Source organism: Narcine bancroftii, chromosome 1, assembly GCF_036971445.1.
Source record: "Narcine bancroftii isolate sNarBan1 chromosome 1, sNarBan1.hap1, whole genome shotgun sequence".
Classification (NCBI taxonomy): domain Eukaryota; kingdom Metazoa; phylum Chordata; class Chondrichthyes; order Torpediniformes; family Narcinidae; genus Narcine; species Narcine bancroftii.
The window spans coordinates 115,503,920-115,527,602 of record NC_091469.1 but is presented as its reverse complement, the minus strand read 5'-3'; the positions used below and the strand labels follow the sequence as shown (position 1 = coordinate 115,527,602).

The following is a 23,683-nucleotide window of genomic DNA, read 5'->3' as shown; positions in this document are numbered from 1 at the left end:
TGATATGCCTCGTGGATTATGAAGAAGCTTTGGAGTATCAGAACCTGAGTTGATCATCACAGGATGCTCAGCTTTGAACTGATTCTTGGTAGTCATAAGGCTGGTACAATTTCTGGTTAACAAGTCTTTGGTGCTCTGAGATACCATTGAATCCAGTGAGTGTGGAAGAGCAACGTCTTGTTGGGATGCTCAAAGTCCAGCACTTTTGTGGAAACCATGTCTCCTTTTTGTGTGCATTTATCAATGTACCTATTTCATTCTGACCAGATATTAGGAGGAGGGTCATTGATGAAGGAGTGGAAGATGATTAAGCCCAGGACATTGCCCTGAGGAACTCCTGCACTGATATACTGGGGCTGGAACAATTGATTTCCAACAATCATAACATCATCCTTTAAGGTGTTTGACTCCTTGATAACTAATAGCTGCAGTTTTACCCGAGCTGCTTAATGCCACACTTGGTAAAATGCTGCCTTGATATTAACGACAGTCTCTCTCACCTTACTTCTGAAATTTGATAAGATCTGGAATCAGGTGATCTTGATGAAACCTACATGGGGCATTTGTTGGCGTTGGTTCCTTTGATATTTTCTTGTTGTACATGATTAAAATAATCTGGTAGCTTGTGCACAAGTCAGTGAATGGACTTATCAACAGGTTTTCCTTGTGTGCCTTTTTCTCTCCCTTTTCTTATACTTCCAGAAGAGCTGGAAATAATAGACAACTTTGAGTTCCTCGATCTAACTATTTTTAGTGACTTGTCCTGATCCACCCACATTGACACAATGGTCAGGAAGTGATCAGAGGAACAACAGCAGACATTCTGTCTCTGCAGTATCCATCCAGACTGGATCAATATTGACCTCCAGTTTCTGTTACCCCCCATCCCCAGTCTCCCTTTCTCTGTCTCTCTTCCTCCAGCTCCTTCTCCTATCAGATAGCAATTCTTCTCAGTCCTCTGCCCTTTCCCCATCTCTTCTCTGCTTCTTTCTCTTCTAATCCCTCATCTGTATCCACCTATTACCTCTTAATTGATGGCCTGTGCCATCTGATCTCTCTCTGGACTTCTATTCTCTGTCTTTGTACTATGTTTGAGATGTCTAGCTGGACATCTCAAAATAAACTTGATCACAACATATTGGTACATGTGATAATAATCTTGAAATTGAACTCTGGCATCTTGAAAAGATTTAGCCATCTTAAATTAGAATAGTGAGTTCTTTGGCCATTAATTGTAAAGACTATCCACACAGGTTAGAACTGATAAGTAATTTGGGAAAGCTGATAGAAAGATTACATAGAACAGGCCCTTCATCCCTCGATGTTGTGCCAACCCATGTATTTGTTTTTAAAAATGTACTAAACCCACCTTTCCCCATAACCTATTTTTCTTTCATCTATGTGCCTGTCTAAAAATCTCTTAAATGGCCCTAATGTTTCAGCCTCCACCACCATCTCCGGCAAGGCATGCCAGGCACCCACAACTCTCTGATTTAAAAAAAAAACACACCTGGTGTATGCTACCCCTGCTCTGGGAAACAGGCACAGGCTGTCCAGCTTATCTATGTCTCTCATAATCTTGTAGACCTCTATGAAGTCTCCTCTCATCCTTCTACCCACCAAAGAGAAAAGTCCCTGCTCAACTAACCTTGCCTCATAAGACTTGTTTTCCAATCCAGGCAAAATCCTGGTAAATTTCCTCTGTACTCTCTCCATAACTTCTACATCCTTCCTATAATGAGGTGACCAGAACTGAACACAATACTCTAAGTGAGGTCTTACCAGAGATTTGTAGAATTGCAACATGACCTCTCTACTCCTGAACTCAGTCTATTGGCCTTCTTAACTGTCCTATTAACCTGTGTAGTGACCTTGAGGGATGCATGGATTTGAACCCCAAGGACCCTCTGTTCATCCATACTCTTAAGTATCCAACCATTAACCCTGTACTCAGTATTCCGGTTTGTCCTTCCAAAATGCATCCCCTCATAGTTATCCACATTGAATTTCATCTGCCACTTTTCTGCCCAACTCTACATCTTGTCTATATCCTCTTGATTCCTCCAACCTTCAGCTCCATCCACAACTCCTCCAACCTTCGGATCATCTACAAACTTACTGACCCATCCTTCCGCCTCTTCATCAAGGTCATTTATAAAATTCCCAAAGAGCAGGGATCCCAGAACAGATCCTTGCGGCACTCCACTAGTCACCGACCTCCAGGCAGAATAATTTCTTTCCACTACTACTCTCTGCTTTCTTACTGCAAGCCAATTTTTTATCCACACAGGCAAGGTTCCACAGATCCCATGCCTCATGACTTTCTGGATGAGTCTCTCGTGGGGGACCTTGGTAAACGCCTTGTTAAAATCTATGTAGACCACATCTACTGCCCTACCCTCATCAATTTCTTTTGTTACCTCCTCAAAAAACACAATTAGGCTCATGAGGCACGACCTTCCCTTTACAAATCCCTGCTGACTATCCTTGAGTAGACTGTACTTCAAATGCTCCTAGATCTTAACTTTAAGAATCCTCTCCAATAGTTTGCACACTACTGATGTAAGACTCACTGATCTATAATTCCCAGGATTCTCCCTTTTTTAAACAAGGGGACTACATTTGCCATTCTCCAATCCTCTGGCACCTCCTCTGCGGCCAAAGACGATTCAAAGATCATAGCTACTGCCCTAGCTATCTCTTCTCTTCTCTCATTTCCACAGTAACCTGAAGTATATGGTGTCTGGTCTTGGTCTTGGGGTCTTATCAATCTTGATGTTTTTAAGAAGATCCAACACTACTTCTTCCTTAATCTCCACATTGTCCAGCACACAAGCCTGTTCAATTTTGACTTCACCCTGATCAAGGTCCTTTTCTCATGTGAATACTGACTGAAACAAAGTATTCACTTAGGACCTCCTCTGCCTCCGGGCACATGTTGCCTCCTTTATCCTTGCGCGGTTCCACCTTCATTCTCGTCATCCTTCTGTTCTTCTCATATGCATAGAATATCTTGGGGGGGGGGGTGTTCTCCTTAATCCTGCATGCCAAGGCCTTCACATACCCCCTTCATCTGCAGTTATTATTTCTGAGGTTGTTCTTCTCTGTTGGAAAGGAGAACTACATTTGTCTTGCAACTTTCCCAAATACTCTCAACAAAATGGAATTATGAATGGGTTGCTTATCAAGAAAAGTTTAAAAAAAACCCAAAGTAGATTTATTATGAGATGTATGCTGGTAAAATAAAAGGCCAAAGCAAAAAGTATCCTGCATTTTAGTTCTACTACCTACTTCTTATTTTGTTTTAATGAAAGGAGATGGCTATAAATTTGGCTGTCAAAGCCCTGGAAACACAAGTGTAAAGAATTAGATGAAACTTGGATCTAATATTGTCAGTGGGCTTGTGTGTTTTATATTTTGACTATCTAATCACAAACCAAAATCTGCAAAACCAAAATTTCAATCACCTCCCTTTTCCATGTCTTCCCCAATTTTCTGCTCTCCTCTATTCTGGGTATTCATACTTGGATTATGATTCAAGGTGAATATCCCCCAACTGTTGTTTCATATTGACAGGCTACACAATATTGATGATTGACTGGTCAGCAGTAACTCACTGTGGCCAGAATTTTCCGCCAGGAAATACTCTGCAAGTACTTGTAGCGTCCCAACTGCTTGTATAATAGGTCTCAATTCATTTGGCACAGATGGAGGATCTAACCTGGAAATATTCTGCTCTGTTTATTTCAGAGTTGCTGTTCCACTGGTCAAGCAGAGTTTTTTAACCAATATATAAAATACAATATTCAAATAAAATAGATGATTTTAATGTTAATGCATGAATTCATATTACAGGTTTTAGAATACTTTGTTTTTCAATAATACATTGTAAATTTGAAAATGTGCTCTTAAGTGCCACACAACTTAGTTGAATGTTGAGATATCAAAAAGACTTTGTTAAAGATTTTAGGCTGCTGGGGAAGGCATTGTAAAGGTGGAAATATTTTTTGTAATAATCTCAATGTAGAAAAATAGTCACAAGAATTGTCTTTTTTTAAAAAAAAAATAACTTGTACGTAATTTCCTTTTGTCATTCTTGGCAGACCACTGGCACAACTAAAGCTAGTCTCTTGTGGGTCCTTGATCATACACAGAATTCTTTTGGAAGACGATTACTCAGGAAATGGGTGGCACAGCCTTTAATAAAAACAAGGTGAGTTTTATTGTATTGTTCAGTGCTCACAGGGAGTTATTCTGAAACAAATGTATTGAACCTTGTGCAATAAAATTTTAGCTGGCAAATAAATTGCAGTACAGGTTTTTGTCAACCTAAGAGTTGATGCTAGGGATTCTGATCTAACTGCAAACTTTTCAAAGGATTTCTATGAAAGATTAATGGGTACAGCTGGGATTGGTAACTTTGGGGATTAATGCTGTTGTTGGTGTAGATGATTAAATTACAGATTAACCTTTTAACATTTTGAAAGCATAACATTTTACTCCAGCAAATGTTCCATATGTAGTGTTAACTATGTGAAGGTGACTGTGCAAAACATCTAGATGGTGGGTTTTGGCAGTTCCTTGAATATTTTTCAAGACAGATAATATTTTCATATTTTTATCCCTTGTCCACATGATCTTTGACATGGTTTTGTATTGCTTATGTTTTATAATTCATTGAGTGTAAATTGAGCTGAGAGAAGAAGTGAATGATAAGAATTGACCACGGGCCATGCTCATTATTTCAGCCAGGGCATTGACTGACCATTTCTGCACAGTGGTACTGACTGACCTGCTGAGTTCCTTCAGCAATTCTGTGCTTGCTCAAGGCTGGTTTTGCTACCTTGGGGCCAGCCATTGATGCAGTTTACTTCAACCAGATGTTTAAAGGACTGGGGAATGATTAGTGGATGACATCTCAACCCTTGAGTATTAGAATTCCTAATCATCGCTTTCAAGGAGTGTGCTAGGGATGTGAAGAAACCTCAAACATCAGAAGGGTGCCCACTGTTTGGTGTGAGAGAGTTGGACTGAATGCCCTGTTTCTAGGTTGTACCATTTTATGACATCATTATCTTTGAGTCTAGAGACTCATCAAATCTAGGACTAAGCAGCTTGTTGATTTGTGACACTGCCTCTGGACTCAGCAGTCATACCTCTCGCCACAGATGTAACATGACTGCAATATGCATGGTTCACAGGCTGCGCTGAAGCAGCTTGAAAAAAAAACTCACCTTGCTCGTGACTGCTGCTATCATTGGAGCCGAGAACAAAAATGTCTTAGTTTGGTCCAAGTGGATGATCAGCAGTTTCTTCAGACTCACTGTGTTAACTTCCAGGCATTCTCTGTCTGAAATCATAGCGGGAACACCAGGAATGAAGGAGTTCAAGAAAGAAGTTCTCCACTGCTTTTCTAGAGCAAATAAGGATGGTGTCCAGGTCTTTTCCTTGTTTTTGGAATGCATACCTTATTATAAAATAAATGAATTTGGGAAATAGCCAACTGTTAACTTGTTTCTTTTTTTTTGAATATTTTTGATTTTTCAAACACTCATGCAAATCCATTGAACAAAATATTATATTCTCTTTCCACGTAATATGATTTACAGAGACTTTATTTCCCCCACCTTGCATCCTTCCCTCTATCCCTTAAATTGTACAAATTATTAACTTTTTTCTTGCTACTTTGTGCTGTGAGGTGATTATGTCCGTGAAGCTTTTCAGATTTAACCTCTGTGGCGGGCTTTGTTGGATTGGGAAAAACAAAGCAAACTAATTCCTTTTCTGGATAAGATTGTTGTCTGTTTGGCTGCACTGTGGCTACTGCCATGAGTAACAAAACTAGTCCAAATTGCCCATGAAGGTAACATCGTTAACTTTTAATTGAGTGCAATTTTTTTTTAGCTTCTTGGATATTAGGAAATCTGAAGCATTTGGGTAAAGCAATCATAGCTGGCCCACTTATGGACTCAAGAATATGTTCCTGGCTCTCTTCCTATACCCCATATGATTTAATCATTTGCCACTCTTCACCATGAATATGTAGTGTCCTTCATAATGTTTGAGACAAAGACCCTTTTCCTTTATTTGATCTTGTGCTCCACAGTTTTAAATTTGTAATCAAACAATTTACAAGTAATTAAAGTGCACCTTCCAGATTTTATTCAAGGTTATTTGTATACATTTTGGATTGACCACGTAGAAATTACAGCACTTTTTATACATAGTCCCCTCATTTCAGGGCACCATGATGTTTATGATATTTTCCTTCGCAGGTGTTTGTGAGTACTCAGCTATGTTTAATTGCTTCACTGGTGCAGGTATTGGTGCTTCTCAGCTTTTGATCACCTTCGGAATCCGTAGTTGCCATTTTTCTATTGGTGTTGCACCAATGAAAGTCAAAGAAAACATTGAGGCTGGAAAAACAAGAATAAAACAATAAATGACATTGCCCAAACATTAAGCTTTCCAAAATCAACAGTTTGGAACATTATTAAAAAGAAAGAGTGAACTGGTGAGCTCACTAATCGTAAAGGGACTGGTATTCCAAGGAAGATCTCTACTGCTGATGGCATACAAATTCTCATCATAATGAAGAATAATCCCCAAACTTATCCTCAAGCCATTGAAAGGATGGCCAAATTACAGTTTGCCAAGAGATATTTAAAAGAGACTGCAGAGTTCTGGAAATGGTCTTGTGGACAGATGAGACTAATGCCACTTTCAGGTGGCCACAGTACCCGATTGTAAAGCAGCCTATTGTACTCCTATGAGGCTGTCGGATGGCCACCTGAAAGTGGAGAACCCGGCCAGGAGGTTTACCTACCTAACCCTTCTCCTGTAGGTTGTTAGGTCTGCTTTGTTCGAGAATGAGTGAGTCAAACACCAGACTGAGTCGAAATCAAGGTTCTTTATTACTGGATTGTAACACTTGCAACTAACAGTGTTAGTTGGAGAAGGCGCATTCTCTTGATATCAGCAAGTGGTGTTTTTTTATACCTCAGGACACACACTTAGTAAATTATCATACCATTACACTGTCCAATGAATAAACTGTTGCTACCCTTCACTGTTAGTCTGCTGCTCATCAGCTTGTTAGTGCCAAACTTATCTTGAGCGTACAAGGTCACACCTGCATCCTGTTACTCCTTAGTACTGGGTGACTCCTTCTCCGGTCCCATCTCATGATGTTTTTACCTTACAAGGTATAATATCCTGCTCTGAGAATCCCCCTTTGCACCTGAAAGCAGCTTAAGATTTTCCTGAATCAGAGAAATGGAAAGATCAAAGTGTGACCTTTGCCATAGTCTACATCTTGTATTTTTTTTGATAGAATCTTCTGAGGACAGTCATCGTTGACTCATTTTGCCTCCTGAAGAATGTTTCTGATCTGTCGGACATTCATTTGGGGATTTTTCTTCATTATGATGAGAATTCTTCTGTCTTCAGCAGTGGAGGACTTGCTTGGAATACCAGTCCCTTTGCGATTACTGAGCTCACAAGTTACATTCTGTCTTCTTAATTATGTTCCAAACTGTTGATTTTGGTGATCCTAATGTTTGGGCCATGTCTCTTACTGTTTTATTCTTGTTTCTCAGCCTTATTGCAAAACTCAGGTCCTCATGGTAAAATGGCAACTGCAGACTCCAAAGCCTAGCTCTCTTATACCTGCACCAATGAACCAGTTAAACAGACCTGTATCTGAATACTCACAAACACCCTTGAAGCCAAATGTCCCAAGCATTATGGTGCCCTGAAATGAGGGGACTTTGAATAATAAGTACTGTCATTTTTACATGGTCAAACCAAAATGTATACAAATAAAATCTGGAATGTGTACTTTCACAACATGTGAATTTTTTTCACATGTGACTGCATTCCATGTCTCTGCCTCCACAGCTCTGGGGTGAAGAATTCCAAAATACGATCCTCAGAGCAAGTATTCCTCGCAGTTTCTTGTGGAAAGGGGGCCTCTAATTTTGAAACCAAGGCTTCTAATTCTAGATACCGCAACTCGGGGAAATATCCTCTTTGCATCTTTCAGGATGTTGCTTCAAAATACTATGTTTCAATTAGAAAACTGCATGTTCCTTTATGTTCCAATGGGTATAGGCCACATCTGCCAAGCTGCTCAATTTTTCTTCATTCATCAACCCTTTCATCCAAGGAATTGACCCAGTGGTCCCAACTCAATCAAAGTGGTATCTCACAGATCTGACTGAATTTTATTTTGAAGGCAAGCAAGAGGATTGACAAGGGTAAGGTGGTAGATATTGTCTACATGAACTTAGCAAGACCTGCATGGTGGACTGGCCTGGAAGTCTAGATCACATAGAATCGAGGGTGAGCTAGCAAATTGAATACAGATCGGCTTGGTGTTAGGAATCAGAGCCAAGAGTGAGGTCCATAAATAGTGGTGTGGTGCAGGGATTGATGCACTTCTGTTTATCATCTTTATTAAGGAGTTGGAGGAGAATATAGTTGTCACGATAAATTCGCTGATGATACCAAAACTGATTATAATAGGATCTAGATCAACTTGGAAAGTGAGTGAAGGAAAGGCGATAAGCAATGGTAAAAGAATTTAATATCTACATCAAAAGCAGTTAATGCAATGCTAATATAGTGGCAGCGACTGGGGTTCAAATCTGGTGCTGTGTGTAAGCAGTTTGTACATTCTCCTCGTGCCTGCATGGGTTTCCGCCAGGTGCTCCGGTTCCTCCCAGCATTCAAAAGCTTACCGGGAATGTTGGTTAATTGCGTGTATTTGGGTGGCACAGGCTGGCGAGCCAAAAGTGCCTGTTACTCTGTTGTAGGTCTAAATTTAAAATTCAAATTTAAAAAAGTATTGCATTTTGGGAAGTTGAACCAGGACAAGACAGGCAAAGATGCATTCATCAGGTTGTTGTTTATCGACTACAGCTCGGCATTTAACAGGATCATCCTCACAAAACTAATCAGCAAACTCTAAGACCTGGGACTTGACATCCCATTGTGTAATTGGATCCTTGATGTCCTCACCTACAGACCACGATCAGTGATGACTGGTAAGAATATCTCCTTCACAATCTCTATAAGTACTGGAACATCACAGGGCTGCATTCCTAGCTCCCTTGTGTTCTTGCTTTACACCTATGACTGTGTGGCTCGGTAAGACAACACCAGCCACAAATTCGCTGATGATATCACAGTAGTGGATTGTATAAAGAAAGGCGATGAGTCAGCATACAGGAGGGAGATTGAAAACTTGGCTAAATGGTGCACCAACAATAACCTCTCACTCAATGTCACCAAAGCCAAGCAGCTGATTGTTGACTTCAGGAAGGTAAAACCAGATGTGTACGATCCAGTGATCATTTGGTGATCAGAGGTGGAGAGGGTGAACAAATATTAGAGTCACTATCTTGGAGGAACTTTCCTGGAACCAACACTCTAATGGAATCATGAAGAAAGCACATCAGTGCCTCTACTTACACAGGAGTTTGCGGAGGTTTGGTATGACATCGGAAACCTGACAGATTTCTACAGATGTGCGGTGGAAATTGTGCTGACCAATACCCCCGAGTGTGAAGCCCTGCAAAAGGTAGTGGACACAGCCCAGGATATCATAAGCAAACCTCTTCCCACCATCAAGAACATTTACATGGAGCGCTGCTGTCAGAAAGCAGCAACAATCATTCAGGATCCACACCACCCAGCACACGCTCTGATCTCACTGCTACCATCAGGAAGGAGGTATAGGGGCCACAAGACGTGTACCAACAGGCTTAGGAACCAGTTGATACCCCTCCACCATCAGACTCCTCAACAACAAATTTAATCAGACTCATTTAAGGACTCTTCTGCACTTTATTATTTGTCCTCACAGTTTGGCGGGCAGCAACCTCCTTTTAAGAAGACCGCAGAGCACACCTCACTGACAAAAGGCAAAGGAGGAAAAACCCAACACCAACCAACCAATTTTCCCCTGCAACTGCTGCAACCGTGTCTGCCTGTCCCGCATCGGACTTGTCAGCCACAAATGAGCCTGCAGCTGACGTGGACATTTACCCCCTCCATAAATCTTCGTCCGCGAAGCCAAGCCAAAGATTGCACAGTCAGTTGTTTACATTTATTTATTTGTTAACATGTACATTGTGATTTTTTTTTGCACTACCAAAAAGAGGTAATTCTGCCTGGCCTGCAGAGAAAAAGAATCTCAGGATTCCATGTACTCTGACAAAAATAATCTTACTTGCACAGTTATGGCAGGGCCTTGGAAAATGACATAGAACAGGGAAACCTAGGGGCGCCGGTACATAGTTTGCTGCAAGTGGGATCACAAGTGGACAGGGTCGTAAAGAATGCATTTGGCATGCTTGCCTTTATAGATCAGAGTACTGATGTAGAAATGTTATGTTCCATCTGTACAAGGATTTGGTAAGACTGCACTTGGACTACATTGTGCAGTTCGAGCTATGTGAAGGATATCATTAAGCTGGAAGGAGGGCAGAAAATATTCTGAAGGGTGTTACTGGGACTGGAGGGTATGAGCTGTGTGGAGCGACTGGATTGTCTGAGGATTTTTTTTTCTCTGGATTGTAGAACCAGGTAAAATTAGAAAAGTTAAAAAAAAAAGTTTAAAGAAGTATATGGATAGGAAAGTTTTAGAGGGATATTGGCCAAACACAGGCAAATTGGACAAATCCACATCATATTTTCAGAATAGCTAGAAATAAATGTTTTAATCTCCTGTGCATGGGCTGTGTATTGGCTTATATCTTTACATTGGATGAACAATTGAATCAATATAAAGATGAACTTGATCATAAATGATCATAAATTAAGATCTTAATTTCCTTTGCCCTTATTTCAGGCCCTCTTTAAACTTCTGCCAAAATATCCTACCAAAATCTCTACTTCTGTAATTGTGCAGTGGAAGGTCATTTGATTGGGATTTTTGAAAATATTTAGGAGCAGATGATTTAATGCGCCAACCATCTTGTATTTTGGTGCATCTTAATTTGAAATATCCATCTGTCAGAACATCCTTTTATATTATAATCAATGGCTGTAATTACTGTTCTTCAATGTTCTCATTTCTAGTGAAATTAATGCACGCTTGGACGCCGTCACTGAAATCTTATCGTCAGATTCCATTGTCTTGGCAAAGACCCAAAGCTTGCTGTTTAAGCTCCCTGATCTGGAGAGAGGAATCTGTAGTATTTATCACCAAAAGGTACATGTGCACATTGAATAGATGCAAGTCTCATTTCAACCTTGGGGAGTTTATCTCTGGTACATAATTGAGAAGGAGCAGAGAATAATCTTTTTGATCAAGAAAAAGATTTATATTTACTTTCAGGCCTTTGGAACATCAGAAAACCGACTGTAATGTGAAAATATATCCACACAGTGACTCCACAGACAGCAATATGTTAATGATTTGGTAACATTTTTCATTTTAAGTATAAAGAAAATTAAATGTTAGTCAGGAGACTGGACAATCCTTTTTTTTTTGAAGCCCACATTTTGTTGGGTGAAAATTTGTACTATTACCGGAAATCAGTTGAAGATGAAGCGCTGATTTTGCATGATCCTTATCTACACTGTTTGAATAAAGGAATTTTGAGATTGTTTATGATTCACAATTAACGTGACTGTTAGAGACTTCCATACTTATTGCTGTTTAGCCAAGAATGAACTTTCTTTCAGAAATCCACAGAAAACGAATGAGCGCGGATACTCAGGATTGTTACCGGTCATCTCAGAGATTTGTTTGTAGCAGATATAGGTGATCAAAATAACTCTTCAGTAAATAAATCAATTTTATAATTTTCAGCAGAAAATGTAATCCATTAAATTAATCATTCATACAGCAAAATATTTTGTTCTTTATTATCATGAAAGTTAGGAATGGATGAAGCTCAGAAACATTATTGTTTATACAAGATAAATCAAAGACTTTGAAATGGATCATGCATTGTGTAAACGTGAAATTATGCAGTTTCCTTCTCACTTGTTTACTTTATGATTGCAAACTGATCAATGTGGAATTGCTACTTGTGAATAAGGATGAAGCTTTTTATTTCCTGAAACGTGTGGTGCAGTATAAGATTATTTGTCAGTATGTCATTTGATTTGATATTATAAAAATGAATAGTTATTGTCTCAATTGTGTTTTATCTGGTGAATCCATAATTCTGTCAGGAACCAGAGATGGTTTGTCAACCTACACGAATATTTAACTGTTGCATCAATTTTGGCAATCCAGAAAATAGGTCAGACATTTTAGATCAATTTGACAACATTTTCATGCAGGGCCAATAGCTGAGAAGCCATTAGGATCAATTGTGCTGCCCACCTCATTGGTTCTACACCATGCCAATTGTTACCGTGTTGGTACTTGTGAATAATGGAGACCGTCAGGGTTTGGGCAGCAGTCACTGTGTTGTACATCAGAATGCCAGCAGAATATAAGAACATAAACCGGAGCAGCAGAAGGCTATCCAACCTGGTGAGCCTGCTCCACCATTCTGTGAGATCATGGCTGATCTGATGATAGGCTCATCTTCACCGATCTGTCTTTTCCCCATATCCCTTAATTCCCCTCCTATGTAGAAATCTATCCAACCTTGCCTTAAATATATTTATTGAAGTATCCTCCACTGCTTCAATGGGCAGCAAATTCCATAGATTTGCCGTGCTCTGGGAAAAGAAGAAACCAATGTAGAAGCAAAACAGTGGAAAGGAGCAGCCTCTTCAAATTAAAATTGTTTGGAAATTGCCAGAAGTATGCTGAGGGAATAGAATGGCTCAGCTGGTATCAATTGGCTTTTAAATAGCAATGTGGTTTTTAGTCTCATTTAAGCATAAGAAATTATCAAAGCAAAAAAAAAAGCACACAGCCATTAATATTACTATTTTGTTCAGTAAATCCTGGTGGATTTTTTACTTCACTGGGAATTCCTGTTTCCCAGGTTGATTGATGCAGTCTTGAATACAGTGAATGAGTCAGCATCTTTGGTCCACTGATGTGTAGAATTCAAAAAAAATCAACCCGGCAAACAGAAATTTTTCTTCTTGAATAGCTAGCTATTTAGACAGAGGCTGTAACCTCTGATATATTTGCTTTCATTAAAAAAAATAAATGGCTTGTCTATATCTCGATCAAATCTATAATTTTTTTGGTGTCTGATTGAGATTCTCCCTTCCTGCAGCATTTCGACATCAGAAGCCTACTTGTTCAGTTAAGACAACCTTCCAAACTCTGAAATCAAACCAGAGCTAATTTTTATTGTACCGTATAGGGCAGCTTATCCCACCTCAAGAAAGGAAACGTTTCCAGTGTTGCTAACATAACTAATATTGGTGTGTTTGTGCAGTGCAGGAGAATGTGTTTCATAGATTTGATATGGAATTTCTGTCTTTTTACTTGAGGAGATACCGGTTTTTCTTGAATGAGTTAAACCTTTCAGTAAAATGATATTTTTTCTCTTTGTGACATTTGACGCAAGCTTTGCAGGGTATGAAAGCACTGCAATTCTTTACTTTTCAAATTGAAAAAAAATGGAATTTTCAAATTGAAAAAAATGGAATTTTCAAATTGAAAAAAAAGGAATTTTATTTTAAAACTGAGATTTTGATTCTGTATTAAAAGCACATTGCTGTGGTTACTGATGGATATTAAGATATTACCTCTAACTAGAATGGTCGTCTTCCACTTGGCCTTTTAGGGAATAATGAAATGCAATGTTACAGGCTGAAGGTCTGAAGCTTTTGTTAATGTGGTCCAGTCATTTTTTTTGCATTGTATGTACTTGCAATAAAAAAAAATTGAATGGCTCCTTTTTTTAAATCTGGAGTACGTTTCTTGATTTAGAAACAGTCCCATGTTGTGTCATTCAGGTCTTTGATACTTAACCCCATCATCAAAGCTGCAGATGTTTCAAACCGAAAGTGCTGAAGATAGACAACAAGTCCTGTAGCAGGTGTTCAGAGAGGAATATTTCGGATTGGTGATGGCCTTAAATCTCTTTTTCTGTCTAAAGATGCTGTCTGTCTTGCTGAGTATTTCCTGCATTTTGGGTTTAAATGAGATAACCCAATGTTTGTTGAAGTCCCTAACTTGTGTCTCTCATGTTTTAGTGCTCCACTTGGGAATTCTACCAGTTGGTCCGTACTTTAACCAACTTGGAGGTGGGTTTCCAGGCATTGCTGCCAGCTGCTGAGTCTCAATTAAGTTCATCTCTTCTGCGTAATATTCTGTTGGAGCTGCCAAGGCTACTGAATCCTGTGCATCACTACTTGAAGATTCTGGATGAAAATGCGGCCAGGTATGTTTAGCCAGAAAAGTTAAATATTTGTTATTTAGAACCTGCCATCTTGATGCTGAATTAGCCGGTGAATATGAGGGGATATTTCATTTTCATTTAATACTTTGATCCTTAGAGGGGAGAAACTGGGCCCCATTATTTCTACTTTCTACAGAGAAAATGGTTGAGTTTTGCAGAATTGTAATCCCAAAACCAGCTTGGGTTTAGCTTCAAGTTTGCACAGTTGTGATTCTGTAAAGTATCTGAAAGTGAGACAAACCAATGTACCCATTGACAATATTTCAATATTGCTTTGGTTAGTTTGCTTTTGGCTGCAGACTGTAATAACTTTGATAGGAACATTAAAAGGGCAAATTTGGTCCTTTGGAGCAAGATAATTTATACCAGGAAAAGGAAGAGAAGTGATAGGTGTTTTGAATAAATACTTCGTCTACCTTAATATAAGTCTGCACAAGAAACTTACCAGAAATAAAAGAGAAGCAATGCCAAGGCCAATGAGGAAATGGAAGAAATAAGTATGAATAAATGAATCCTTGGAGAGTTGTTAATAAGTATGAAAACCTATAAATTCCAAGACCTGGTGACCTATGTCCCAGAGTTTTGAAAGAAGTGGCTTGGAACTGGAATGCTCTGATTATTGTCCTTGAAAGTTCTATTAAGTTCTTGTATAGTTCCTGCAGATTGGAGGGTCTCAAATTGGACTCTACTATTTGAAAAGAGGGAAAATGGGGGAACTGCTGAACTGTTGCAATCTTTAATCAAGAATGTGGTATCCGGATACTTGGAAGATAATGGTTGTATTTGAGTAAAGTCAACAAGGTTATGAAAAATACAAGATTCTGTTTGTTGTTATCTACTCAAAGATGCGCAAAAAAGCTCAAGTGGTACATAACGCCGCCACTAACAGGGCTCCACTATCAAAACAACAAAGAGAAGGAAAAGAGAGTCCCTTCAGATATATTGTATGCCCATGGATACTGTCACTTCCTGAACTCCTGCAACCTCCAGTGGGAAATATCACTGTCCAACTTTTAGTTCGGATTCAACCTTGTTTCCTGGATAGAGAAGGAGAATCAATACAATCACTATTCAAAAACATCAGTCACATCCAGAGTTGTACATGTACAGGCGAACTCCAAGCTCTGATTCCTTTGTTCTTGGCACTGGCAGTGACACCAGCCCCATAGTGAAGCTCCAACAAGTGAACGAGTCACGAGTATTGTTATACCCCTTTGATTAAACAGGATCTGCAAGTTAGTACCTTTCCCATGAGTTTATGTGCTGCCCTTTTATTTGATGGTTCTTCATTGTAAATTGCTAGATAGTTCTTATCACCTTCACCAGATGTCCTTGTGGCTTCCTGTTTTGTGCTGAAGTTATCAGCTCTTCAGAATTGTCTCTTTGAAGTCCCCACATTGGTTATGTTACCCTAGAGTGACTGCATGCTAGTACAATGAGGAGGAATCTCTTTCTTTGCAACCTTTGGCCTCTTGCCCAGCAGTGAACCTGAGCTCAAGGCATCTTCCTCACCTCCTGAATCCCTGAAGTAATTAGGAATACTGCAAGAAGCCTTCGGTAAACTTGTTTGCCATTGGCACTGTTACAAATCAGAGTCCTGATACTTGGTTCCCAAAGGCCAATCACCAGTAGTCCACATTTTGGTGCAAGAATTTTGGCCACTGAGTTCTGCGTTGGTTTGCTGAGGTGTTTTCCTTCCCTGTAGGATCCTCTCCGAGGCTTCTCCTTCTCTGTGTAGGATACTCTCCTCTGGTGCCCTGTGATAATCCACTGCATCCCTGGAGCCTGCAATGCTTGAGATCTGGGCTGCTGAATGTGGGCACTGCATCTTGAGTACCCAACCTTCCCTGCTCTTCAATGGAAAAACTGCCTCTGGTTCCATTCTGTGGACAACTTGAGATTGTCCGGGACATCAAATTTGAGTTTACTGATGGTCATTTAATTGCTCTGAAGGGGAAAATTATTGACCTGAAGAGAAGCCTTGTACTCATCCTGGTTCACCCAATTGATGATGCAAGATTCTCATTTCGAACTCTCCATGTCTTCACCTTGGTTTTACAGATTGCTCTGGTCATACATCCCTTCTGCAGGTCCTTGCTCCCTCCTCTCTCCTTGTCCCTGTGTCATCTAAACTGTGAGTGCTTTGGAGGTGTCTTTTAAAAGTTTGGTACCTTCTTCATTCTTATCCTGTTCCACAAAACATTTTCAAATTTTAAATAAAAGGTATTATAAAAATTATGATAAGAATCATTGCAGATGATGATAGCTGTGAAATTAAAAAATAGAAAATGCTGACAATACTCAGGAGGTCAAGCAGTTTCTGCAGAGATGTGAAGGATTGAGAGTTTATTGTCATATACGCAAGTAGAAGGAGCTGTTGAGGGTACATCCGGTACCGCACGGATGGCAGTCTCTTCAATCTGAGGCGCCTGCAAGCTCACACCAAGACACAAGAGAAACTTGTCCGTGAACTACTCTTTGCAGATGATGCCGCTTTAGTTGCCCATTCAGAGCCAGCTCTTCAGCGCTTGACGTCCTGCTTTGCGGAAACTGCCAAAATGTTTGGCCTGGAAGTCAGCCTGAAGAAAACTGAGGTCCTCCATCAGCCAGCTCCCCACCATGACTACCAGCCCCCCCACATCTCCATCGGGCACACAAAACTCAAAACGGTCAACCAGTTTACCTATCTCGGCTGCACCATTTCATCAGATGCAAGGATCGACAATGAGATAGACAACAGACTCGCCAAGGCAAATAGCGCCTTTGGAAGACTACACAAAAGAGTCTGGAAAAACAACCAACTGAAAAACCTCACAAAGATAAGCGTATACAGAGCCGTTGTCATACCCACACTCCTGTTCGGCTCCGAATCATGGGTCCTCTACCGGCACCACCTACGGCTCCTAGAACGCTTCCACCAGCGTTGTCTCCGCTCCATCCTCAACATCCATTGGAGCGCTCACACCCCTAACGTCGAGGTACTCGAGATGGCAGAGGTTGACAGCATCGAGTCCACGCTGCTGAAGATCCAGCTGCGCTGGATGGGTCACGTCTCCAGAATGGAGGACCATCGCCTTCCCAAGATCGTGTTATATGGCGAGCTCTCCACTGGCCACCGTGACAGAGGTGCACCAAAGAAAAGGTACAAGGACTGCCTAAAGAAATCTCTTGGTGCCTGCCACATTGACCACCGCCAGTGGGCTGATAACGCCTCAAACCGTGCATCTTGGCGCCTCACAGTTTGGCGGGCAGCAGCCTCCTTTGAAGAAGACCGCAGAGCCCACCTCACTGACAAAAGGCAAAGGAGGAAAAACCCAACACCCAACCCCAACCAACCAATTTTCCCTTGCAACCGCTGCAATCGTGTCTGCCTGTCCCGCATCGGACTGGTCAGCCACAAACGAGCCTGCAGCTGACGTGGACTTTTTACCCCCTCCATAAATCTTCGTCCGCGAAGCCAAGCCAAAGAAGACGCAAGTAGAATGTACTGAGGCACTTGCTGCAACTTCCCAGTTGAATAAAACACAGCAAAAGAGGTATAATTAAGACAACATGAAGGGAAATTGTAATAAATGGAAGTGGAAATAAAATAAATAATATTCTCTGTTGGCTGGTCATGCTAAAATGTGTTGTGTCAATAGTACAGACATATTTTTGGTGATCTTGTAGAAAGTAATAGCGTGGGTGATGTAGGGACATTCAAGAGCCTGATAGAATATCTCACTCCAGGCTGCGAGCTGCTACCTTTGGGGAATGAGGTACCGGGATCAGTGGACCTATGTAGAGAACCAGAGAAGGAGAACAATCTCACTCTCTCTCCCCTCTAAGAGGGACAAGACCCTACAGGGAAGATGACCAAAGCAGTGAATCATGTTCATAAGGCTGCCGATGGTGAGCAGGACTCCTGAAGGGCCTAAGGTGTTGACAGCCATCCCCTCCCCACCTCAATTGGTTTGGTGGTTTGGAACCAGGGGCTGAGGAGAGTGATTTGGATGCCTCAAGATCAAATTCATTGCTAGACTGGACAGAAGGCCATGCAGCTATCGAGGTCACAGGGGTGCAGGATGTGGCAGCACTGGAGGAAGTGGTTGGATCCACAGATACTCTGCTTCTGGAGTGACTCTTTTGTGCCTCTTTTTCTCGACTTGATGGTGGCGTTGTTATGGTGGTGCCTCTCTCTGTACCTTTACTGGGCAAAAGAAAGGTATTTTGTGTACCTGCTGACAATAAATAGTGCTGGACTTAAGACTCCTGTTCCTTCAGCCTGAAGGTAATGGTGAAAAGGGAGCACAGCTAGGGTGTTGGCTGTTGATTCTAAAACAAGATGTCCATGTACTAGAGCACAATTTACACAGGTAATTGTTGCATTGCCAAAAATAGAACACGTGGAATAGAATAACTTTTCCACTTGAGTTTAGTTTTCTTTAGATAAGGATTGTGGAGGCTGCCCTTTTGAACAAAGAATGGAAATGTGCTATTTTAGTTTTTTTGTTTCTTTCCTCCCCACCCACATAAATTCTTGATTAGTTTGCCAAAATATCCTGTCTCGCATTTCTCAAACCTATTAATCTCACTGCCACATTTGGGCCTTGATGATTTTGAATTGATGTAGAACCAGCAGTGAAACACAATTTTTAAATTTGAAAAATAAAGGTGATGTAATTCTAATAACAAATTGAAATTCGATTGTTAGGAGTCCAGATGTGCAGTTTTGTTAAGGCGCATAAGAGCGGGTATTCTTTCCATTTTGAGCAATGGCTGCTGTAAACATGAGAATTTGAAATGCTTTCAGGTCGGGTGATAAGACGCAGCTCTTCAGGGACCTCACGGACTTCCCTGTAATTCAACAACGAAAGCAGAATATTCAGGGAGTATTTGCTCAACTGCAGCAGCATCGCAGAGAGATTCGGTTGATTTTGAACAAACCATCTTTAGATTACATCACAGTTTCGGGACAAGAGGTAAATCGATCTTAATGAAGAAAAGAGGTTGTGTAGATTCTTTTAAAGAAATTCACCAAGGTTCAAACCCAATGAACTTCGTTAAATTAAAAAATTTATGATGTAGAATTTTCAACTCCATACCAATTCAGGCAAATAATGCATCTTCTAGATACTCGTCCATCTTTATAAAAGTTGGGGTTGGACAATCACAGTTTCAGCTTTCTTGCATTACTTATAGAATAAAGTGTGGTTTAAAATTTTCGATGTGGCCTGATGATACCATATGATCCAAAATGTCAACATTTCCTATTCCTCCACAGATGCTGCTCAAACCCCACTCAGTGTTCCTACCGCAGTTTGTTGTTTGCTGCAGATTCTAACAGCTGGCATCTCTTTCTTTCTCCAGATTTTTTTTGTTGTTCTTTTGTGCTCTGAGATGTTTGGCAAGTTACATGAATTGCATCTCAGCATTCAAAGTTAGGGAGACTTCCAGATTATGTTTCAGAAACATTGTGGTGTTTCAGTTACTGCGCAGCATGGCAGCAATAAATGTAGATAAAAATCGGTATGTTTTGCCACAAGAAACTTCTGTCATCTTGTACTATTTATTGAGGCTGAAGGTCTTTATTTTATTGGCAGGAGACCACAATAGTTTTAGTGCAAGGTCTGATGAAAAATGGAGTTGTTCTTGGAATTTGTATGTGAAATACGTATTTTATTTCTTAAATTTAGCAATACCGCTCAGTAACAGGCCCTTCTAGCTCATAAGCCTGCATTGCCCATGTGACCAATCAACCTATTAACCCATCTGTTTTTGGAATTGCTCCTACACTTGTGGATGATGTTGAAAAGTACCATTTTTCTTTTGAATAAATTAAAATACAAAGGTTTATTAATTTGAGCTGACTTCAGGAAGACTAGACAGCAATTAAGCCAATTGAAAAGATAAGCAAGTTAACCATTTGGCCTTGAATGGACAACCCAATGGTGTAGTATTGATTGATAAAGTAGAGAGACCACCTTGATGCCTCAATAGCTATGCTTTCCCAAATAAGATATAATTATCAACTGAGGCTTATTTTGGGCTTATTATCTCTTTATACATTGTAAAAGGACCCATGGGGGTTTTTTACAAATGAAATCCAGGTATTTACATTTATAGTTGATGGTTAAGATTGTTTTGAGTTGAAGCACCATAAGGGCTTGATTTAGCAGCTGAGTGATTCCAGACAGAAAGTTATTGTGAGAACATTATAGGGACTTGTTTCCATTTCTTCCACTCCTTGTTAGCAGGACATAATCTCGGTAAGAGTCCAGAAATGTTAACTCCTTTCTTCTGTGATATCCCTCAGCACTTGAGGATTTCCAGCTGAGTTTTATTTTTAATTTGTTCAGATTCTTGTACAATTGCAGACAATACACCAAAGTATTTTATATTTTTAGACCACTATTTCATTGAGGCAAAGATATCATACTGAATCTTGGGACTTGTAAAGGGATATATAGCTTAATCAAGGGAGAAATCGTATTAGATCAGCTAGATATCTGCTAATTTATCACCCCAATCTATAAAGTGATTAATTTTCATGTTTCATGATTATTTTGTCATGTAATAAAACAGAAAATGTAATATTACACAAAATTTCCTCCAGTCTGCTGTATGGCAGACAAAGTTTCACTCTCAGCAAAAATTGCCCAGTGCCTTTTGTAGCCAGAGAAAGAGAAGCAAAAGGAAGTTCCCTCAGGGTCACTGCATATCCATGGCTTTGCCTCCAGTGCTCCCAAAGCCTCTGCAGCCATCAGACCAAACTATCAGCAACCCGAGTTCCAGGTGGACACATCTGACATGATCAGGAAGCCTTCAGCTCCCTCTCTCATCCCGATCCAAGACCTGGTACCCCTTCAACCAGTCTCCTGCTGCTGCATTCTATGTGGGGACCTTTCCTCAAGACACCAGCAGCTCACTGCTTGTGTGTACTTTAGCCACAGAGCCCCTCATTGGCCCACTGCCGTGGTCACCATCCCATGGATCAACTCTTCTGCATTTTTTTATTATTTAAAATCTCTGGGAATTGGGAAAGGAATTCAGTTTGGATTGGAAAAGAGTATTTTATACTTAATATTTATCATAAGTTTTGATAATAAATTCATTATAGCTTTCAAAAATGTTATTTTATTTTTCATGGGGCATGGACGTTGTTGGAATTTTCAGCATTTATAATCCATCCCTAAATGCCTCTAAACTGCGGAGTGTTTTAAGAGTCAACCAAGTTGGTGGGTTTGGAATTGCATTGGACCGGACTAATTAAGTCTGGTAGATTTCTTTCCATAAAGTCTGTTGATGAACCACAGATTTTTTTAATGACAATCTATAGTTTTATCGTTCTTCTTTCTGAGGCTAGATTATTTTTTTTTAATTGCAAAATTAACTACTTGTTTGTGCCAAGGTGGGAATTTTTGGATTCTGGTCAAGAGATTAGTGAGCCAAAAGTTCAACTCAGTAACTTGAGCACTGCATGATTGTAGTTCCAAAGATTAATGATATAGGTTCATGTCTTTTGTGATTATGAACAAGCTTTATGAGGATTATAAAGGGGTTTGCTATTTTTGGGCTTGAGTTGAATGAAGCTAAATGCATCCAAAATGAACTGTTCTGACCAGAAAAGCTCCAAGTTTAAAAGTTTAATTTATTTCTCAGTGATGGATTTTTGCAAATAAATTTCACTGCCAATACTATGCATTGTGAATTTAGGTTCTTGGGAGTCACTATCTCGAGGACCTTTCCAACACACTAATGGCATTGTGAAGAAAGCACATCAGTGCCTCTACTTCCTCAGGTGTTTGTGGAGATTTGGTATGACACCAGAAACCCGGCAAATTTCTGGATGTGTGGTGGAAAATCTGCTGACCAGCTGCAACACGGTCTGGAATGGAGACACCAATACCCTTGAGCGTAAAGCCTTGCAAAAGGTAATGGACAATGCCCAGGACATCACAGGCTAAAACCCACCCCACCATCAACAACATCAGGGAATTAAGGATCCACATCAACCTAGCACACATTCTGTTCTCACTGCTACCATCAGGAAAGACGTATATGTGCCGCAAGACTCACCACCATGTTCAGGAACAGCTGCTACCCCTCCACCATCAGACTCCTCAACAGCAAATTCAATCAGGGATTTTTACTTTTGCACTTTATTGGGTTTTTTTCTCTCTCTGTAATGCACAGTGTTTGTTTACATTTCTTTATTTGTTTACATGTGTATGATGAGTACAGTTTTTTGCACTTCCTCACCTGCAGGAAAAAGAATTAAGGTTGTATGTACTCGGACAATAAATCTGAACTTTGTCATTCATTCTGTTTGGAAGATATTGTGTGAGGCAAAGCTCCATTTGACGTACATCAGCTCTCCGTCCTCATCCCCCAACCCCACCCCACACACAAGAAGAACAAGGACAGAATCCTTTTCATTCTCACTTTCTACTCCACCATCATCTGCATCCAACATATTGTCTGCTGATTAATTTCAGCATGATTCTACTACCAACTACGTCTTTGCCTCCCCATTCCTATCTGCTTTTATCAACGATCAGACTCTCTATGTGCTCTTTCCTCCCCATTTCCTTCCCACCCACCCTTACACTCTTTTTTAAAAAAAAATATTTTTCACACTATGAACCATATTAACCAAAATACACACAAACATTTCCCTCTTGAATATACACAGTGTCATTTTCTCCCTTTTTTCCCCCTTCCCTTCCCTCCCTCCTTCACCCCCCCCCCCCACTCACTCAACATTCAATATATATGATACATTAAACCCATTAAACAATGTCATCACACAATGAAAATAAACAAGAAATTTGTGTCTTCTACTTTTACACACTGGGTTAGTTAATTTCGTCTTTTCCTTCTGTCATTTTAGGCGGTGGAGGTCCGCGGTAGGACTTCTCTGTTGTGTTCCATGTATGGTTCCCAAATTTGTTCGAATACTGTGATGTTATTTCTTAAATTATGTTATTTTTTCCAGTGGAATACATTTATTCATTTCTATGTACCATTGCTGTATTCTCAGGCTATCTTCTAATTTCCAGTTTGACATAATACATTTTTTTGCTACAGCTAAGGCTATCATAATAAATCTTTTTTGTGCTCCATCCAAATCGAGTCCAAGTTCTTTACTTCTTATATTACTTAGAAGAAAGATCTCTGGATTTTTTGGTATGTTGCTTTTTGTGATTTTATTTAATACCTGGTTTAGATCTTCCCAAAACTTTTCCACTTTCTCACATGCCCAAATTGCATGTATTGTTGTTCCCGTTTCCTTCTTACAGCAAAAACATCTGTCTGATACTGTTGGGTCCCAATTATTTAAATTTTGGGGCATGGTGTATGGCCTGTGT

The 23,683-nt window shown here is 40.1% G+C and overlaps 1 protein-coding gene and 1 long non-coding RNA gene across 2 annotated transcripts in view; one reads left to right on the top strand and one right to left on the bottom strand.

Annotated features, from left to right (window-relative positions):
* The window catches only part of msh3 (mutS homolog 3 (E. coli)), a 340,568-nt gene that overhangs the window by 103,800 nt on the left and 213,085 nt on the right, over window positions 1–23,683 (top strand). The window contains exons 12-15 of the mRNA XM_069936474.1: window positions 4,104–4,213; window positions 11,086–11,218; window positions 14,128–14,315; window positions 19,126–19,294. Coding sequence (XP_069792575.1) covers window positions 4,104–4,213; window positions 11,086–11,218; window positions 14,128–14,315; window positions 19,126–19,294 — 600 coding nt within the window. The remainder of the gene's footprint in view (window positions 1–4,103; window positions 4,214–11,085; window positions 11,219–14,127; window positions 14,316–19,125; window positions 19,295–23,683) is intronic.
* LOC138762993 (uncharacterized) lies at window positions 6,146–9,119 on the bottom strand. Its single transcript, XR_011357283.1, has 2 exons — window positions 9,022–9,119; window positions 6,146–6,416 (listed from the first exon to the last, which is right to left on the bottom strand). It is a non-coding gene; the product is annotated as an uncharacterized lncRNA (long non-coding RNA).